Source organism: Hemitrygon akajei, chromosome 11, assembly GCF_048418815.1.
Source record: "Hemitrygon akajei chromosome 11, sHemAka1.3, whole genome shotgun sequence".
Taxonomy (NCBI): domain Eukaryota; kingdom Metazoa; phylum Chordata; class Chondrichthyes; order Myliobatiformes; family Dasyatidae; genus Hemitrygon; species Hemitrygon akajei.
The window spans coordinates 119,072,150-119,078,149 of record NC_133134.1 but is presented as its reverse complement, the minus strand read 5'-3'; the positions used below and the strand labels follow the sequence as shown (position 1 = coordinate 119,078,149).

At 41.1% G+C, this 6,000-nt stretch overlaps 1 protein-coding gene across 1 annotated transcript in view; it reads left to right on the top strand.

Annotated features, from left to right (window-relative positions):
* The first annotated feature begins 788 nt into the window (after positions 1-788).
* LOC140735963 (protein-glutamine gamma-glutamyltransferase 2-like) overlaps positions 789-6,000 on the top strand; it is a 56,323-nt gene continuing 51,111 nt past the window's right edge. The window contains exons 1-2 of the mRNA XM_073061591.1: positions 789-911; positions 1,235-1,414. Of these exons, the coding sequence (XP_072917692.1) occupies positions 902-911; positions 1,235-1,414 (190 nt within the window). The 5' untranslated portion in view covers positions 789-901. The remainder of the gene's footprint in view (positions 912-1,234; positions 1,415-6,000) is intronic.

The window sequence follows — 6,000 nt, the reverse complement described above, 5'->3', positions numbered from 1 at the left end:
GCAATTCTAGTTTAAACTCTCCCCAACAGCCTCAGCGAACCTCCCTGCCAGGAAATTGGTCCCACTCAGATTCAAGTGCAACCTGTTCTGTTTGTACAGATCACTCCTGCCCCAAAAGAGGTCCCAATGATCCAGAAATCTGAATCCCTTGCAACTTGAAGTGTTTGTCTTTGTACCCACATACTGTCGATGCCGCTTACTTTTATTTCCCATAGTGACCCCTTAAACCTGCCATTTTAGCCACCTTGTTCATCATCTAGCCTAGTATTTTAACTGTGTCCCAATGATCGGGGCAGGAATAATCCACGCAGATCCAGGCTTTGAAACCCGATCACTCATCCATCAAGGACCTTGATGAGGTCTACCAGCAGCAATATAGCGCATGAACTTTTTAGTATCCAGAAATTCATCTCAATTTGTTTTCAAAGAACACAACTGACTCTCCAAAGCCGGCTGAAGCTGAGAACCCCGAGATTCACCAAAATTCGCAGTTAAAAAAAAATCACCTCGGCTCCCTGGCCGGGGTAACGTCTCTGAGTCTGCTAGATCTGTCTCTCCCTGAGCCCCGTTGGTTAGTTTTGCCGCTTTGAAGATGGATATATAAGGGCAGGGAAATGTGGTCGACGGGTGCGCCGAAAATCGTTGCGTCTCTCCCCGAGGAACTGGGGACTCTACCAGCAGGGGGAGAGTTTTAAACAGTTTACTCGAAATTGTGAAATGTTCCCAGCTTCAAATCTGATTAACACGCTTCAGAGTCACCCGTATATGGGTCCGTTGCGTTGGATTCAGCGGAAGTTGTGGTTGGGTCGGGCAGGTTTGGCTATAAAAGTTTGCAGTCCTGACAGGGAGCACTCAGACTGAGACTGAAAGGAACTCGGCGTGAGAGCAGCCTGCAGGAGTGATGGCACAAGGTGAGTGCGCTTCAGGACCATGGAAAAGACAGCAGCGGAGTTATTTTTTAAGCAGAAAATAAAACTTGTGGGCAAAATATTGCTTTCCACTTACAAATAATAACCGTGCTGTAAGTTATTTGGGCTTAGAAAGGGAAAGTTAAAAACATGTTGAGTTTGAAATAATTGTTGGATTATTGCACATATTTCACGATGCTTTACTAGAAATTGCCAGTGAATGAAGAGACTGAGATAGTCATCGCTCTGTGGTTTGCAGAATTCAAAGAGATAACGGTTTGGGTTTGTTTATTCAACAACACGCTCTTGTATTTGTCTTTTCACAGCACTCGAGGTGGCTAGCACAGATCTGCAGTTTCAGGTGAATAACACGGCTCACAATACGGCCGATTTCGGCTTCAAGAAACTGATTCTCAGACGGGGCAGTCGCTTTACTATCATTGTGAACTTCACCTCGCGGGGGTACAAGCCACAAAGTGACCAGATCTCCTTCATCGTGGAAACAGGTAAAGGGGGCAAGATGCGATTCAGATGCGTCTTGGTAAGGCTGGGAATTAAAGAACTTGCATTTTTACAGAGGCTTTCAGGAGACATCCCAGAGCATTTTACAGAATGAAGTGTTTGTGAGAAGGTCACTGTTGTAATGATGGGAACGCAGTGAAATGCTGACTAGGCTATGCCCTTGACTGAACTGGAAACAGAATAGGTAGGAGGGTAGTCCACCTCGCAAAGGGGAAAAGCTGAATCTGCTGGGAGCAGTCCTCAAGTCTCCTTAGGTTTTGATGGCAGAACATTAATCTGAAGCACTCTTTTCCTCTGTCAGCAGATGCTTCCTGACCAACCCGTGTGAGTACACACTGACAGCTATGAACTAAATTATTTCTACGTTATCACAAGGGTCAAGGGGTAAAATTGGCTGGGATATGGAGAATAATTGTTTTCTATAAGCCATAGGAGCAGAATTAGACCATTTGGCCCATCAAGTCTGTTCTGCCATTCCATCATGACCAATTTATTATCCATCTCAACCCCATTCTTCTCCTTTCCCTGTAACTTTTGACACCTTTACTAACCAAGAAGCTATCAACCTCCACTTTAAATATACCTAGTGACTTGGTCTCCACAGCTGTCTGGAAATGAATTCCACAAATTCACCATCCTCTGGTTAAAGAAATTCTTCCTCATCACTGCTCTGAATGGACATCCTTCTATTCTGCAGTTGTGCCCTCTTGTCCAAGACTCTCCCACTGTATCCCCACTATTAAAGTATCTCTTGGTCTTGGCCCCATTCTGCTCCAACACCATAACGATAATGTGACTTTAATTCCCAGAAATGAAGCACTCTACCAGTTTTGGCCTTACTTCATTCTTGACCCTAAACTCTAGAATTTTCTCCATCTCTATCTTTCTTTCCCATTTTAAGAAGCATCTTAAAGCCTACTTTCCTGACAAAGCTTTTGCTCACATGCATAACACATAAAATGCTGGAGGAGCTCAGCAGGTCAGTCAGCATCTATGGAAATGAATGAACAGCCAACATTTTGGGCTAGGACCCTTCTTCAGCACTGGAAAGGACAGGGAGAGATGCCAGAATGAAAAAGTGATGGTGGGGGGGGGGGGGGGGGGTGGGAGGAGGAGGAGGACTGGTGAAGCCAGGTTGGTGGGAAGGTAAAGGCCTGGTGAAGAAAGGATGCTTTCATTATCTCCTCAGTTTCAATTTTAAATAAATGTGAATTGCTGCTGAAGTTATTATGCACACTTCCCTTTATAATAAAGTCATTTTAGCAATGAAAAATATTATTAAGTTTTATAGCTTTGAAATTCGAGAATGCTTATCTTTGACATGAAAGCCGATCCTGATGTTAAATTGCATAATTCTGCATCTTAGACCAGTCTGATAATCTGTAGAACAGTACTTCACACATTGAAATTGTTTTTGGTACTCTCAAGGCATTTTACAATTACTCTTACTTAACTTACTTTTAGTTTTCTATGAAAAAGAGAAATATCATTATTAGGCAACACGAGTGAATCTGCAGTTGCTGGAAATAAATAAAAACACAAAATGCTAGCAGAACTCAGCAGGCCAGACAGCATCTATGGGAGGAGGTAATAATGATGTTTCGGGCCAAAACCTTTCATCAGGAGGGTTCATCATTATCGATGCAATGCTCCTTAGACAGGATGAAGAGATCAATACTCCCCAATGCCATTCGGCTTTACAATTCAACCGCCAGGAGTAAGATATGTTAAAGTGTCGGGGTTAGGACTCAATGTATTTAAGTAAACTACTTAAGAACTTTTTAAAAGCTATTTATTAATGCTTTTTGAGACGGTGGTTTTAGATGCATATCATATTTTTACTGAGTTAAGTATTGTATGTAATTAGTTTTGCTACAATAAGTGTATGGGACATTGGAAAAAATGTTGAATTTCCCCATGGGGATGAATAAAGTATCTATCTATCTATCTATCTATCTATCTATCTATCTATCTATCTATCTATCTATCTATCTATCTATCTAATATAGAGAAAGTTCGAAAGATCAGAATGCTTGGAACACAGTGAGAGAGCTGCAGTAAGACAACTGTACCTGAACTTCAGAAAAATCCATTAGATGTCAGGAATTTAATGTCATCCCATGATTTGGAATTGGTTTAATACTGTCACATGTACCAAGGTGCAGTGAAAAAATTGTTCATAATGATCATTATGTTTGTAATTAATATTCATTACGATTGTATTAAAATGGTCATACAGGTAATTCCATTACAACTATGCTTTGAGGTATTACAAGGGAAACAAAATCAAAGTGTAGAGTAAAATGTTACAGTTGCAGTGAAAATGCAGTGCAAGCAGACAATAAAGTGCAAGGCCATGGTGAGAACAAGTTTCTGAGGCCAAGAGAGCATCTTACTGTACAAAGGGAATATACTTATAATAGTGGGAGAGAAGTTGTCCTTGAGGCTGGTGGTATGTGTGTTCAAGTGTTTGTATCTTCCACCTGATGGAAGAGAGACAAAGAGAGAACACCCTGCTGGGTCGATCCTTGATTATGTTGTCTGATTTATCAAGGCAGTGAGAAGTGTAGACAGAATCCATGGAGAGGAGGCTGGTTTCCACAATGTGCTGAGCAGTGTCCATAACTCTCCGCAATTACTTGCTGGCATGGACAGGACAGTTGCTATACCAAGCTATGATGAATCTGGATAGGATGCTTTTAATGGTGCATTGATAAAAATTGGTGAGGGTTGAATTCCTGAGGAAGTAGAGTAGCTGATGACATAGACGTAGTTGGATCAGGACATGCTACTGCTGATGTTCATCCTAAGGAACCTTTAGCATTCAACCCTTTCGACTTCAACTCTGTTGATATAAACATGGGCCTGTGTAATATCCCCTTCCTGGTATCAATGACCAGTTCTTTTGTTTGCTGACATTGAAGGAAAGGCTGTTGTTATGACACTAGGCTGTCTGATCCCCTTCCTGTACTCCAACTCATTGCTACCTGAGATTCAGCCGACTGTAAGTGGTGTCATCTGCAGACCTGCAGATGGAGCTAGAGCAGAATCTGGTCACAAAGTTATGAGTGTACAGTGCGTAGTGTAGAGGACTGAAGTTGCAGTCCAGTGGTGGGGATAATAGTGACGGGAAAAGTGATATGGACAAGTGTTACTTCCTCTTTCTTTAATGTTAAAGCCATCTTTGTACTTGAAAATAATTCCCGATGGAAGACTAGAGTAAGTTTATTCTTCTAAAGCAACAAAAACAATCTATTCCCCTAGTGATAAGGCATAATACTTCAAACTATTTGAGATATAGGAAAGCTATTTATTATAGAGGTATGTTTCACAAATGATCCCTATTTGTTTATGAAATATGGAGCTGATAGTTCTCTGTTTGCAAGTTTAAAATCAGGAGAAAAAATTAAGTTAACAGTCCATCTTAAATATGTCAGATATTTCTTAGAGTTATGGAGATGTACAGCACAGAAAGATAAGAAAAACCTAAACTTTATTTGTCACATGTACATCAAAACATACAAGTCATTTCAGGAACATCTACTTCCCCTCTGCCATCAGATTTCTGAATGGGCAAAGAACCCATGAGCACTACTTCACTACTTATTTCTCTCTCTTTTTGCACTGTTTACTTAACTTATGTATTTCTTTGTACAGTGCCTATAAAATTTATTCACCCTCCTTATGTTACCTTTCTATGCATATAAAACACTTAAGAAACATATGTATTTCAATAATTAAACCACTGTGTTGCTTAGTAATAATTGTAGCTTTCATCAGGGCAGGGCCTTTCACATGCTCCATTAAAATTGTTCCGATCGTTGACCGACTGTACCCTAATGCTTTTCCGATGAGCGATGGCGTTTCACATCTTTCCGATCGCTTTATTACTTCCACCTTCTTTTCAATTGTGATCGTGATTATTTTCATGAACAGAAACACTGCGCTTTCAGAGCAACGCCGCCAGGTCCTAATGTCCACCACACTGAGCTTGTTAAATAGAGTCTGGGGTTCCGCTGGGTCCTAAAGACCACTGCACTGAGCCAGGTTAAATAAGGGACTTGAGCATCCGCAAATTTTGGTATCCCGGAACCAATCCCCTGTGAATAAGGAGAGCCGAATGTAATCACAGAGGATTTATGTTGGCTTTTTTGACACTGATCAATGGAAATGATTCTTTTATGTCAAAGTGGAAACAGATCTCTACAAAGTGGTCTAAATTAATTACAAATATAAAACTCAAAATAATTGATTGTATTGTCATGAGTGATGAACAGACCTGATGGTCAATGGGGTGCAGAGTTAACCATTCCCAACCCCCCTCCTGAGAACCACGAACTATTACTGCTGGTATGCTGCGCATGAGAGAGAGATAAAACACAGGCAAGAACATTTGCTACAGATAAGAGGGGGGAGAGAGACTGTTGATTTACTGTATTTTGTCTCTTCCTGGATTATTTACCTTCCACTACAAGGACTTTGCTCGTTAACATTCCTCAGGAGATAGCAGGAGTGGCCTGATTTGATGGACACAGTCATTCAGAGTTGATGGATAGCTGAGACCCCGTGA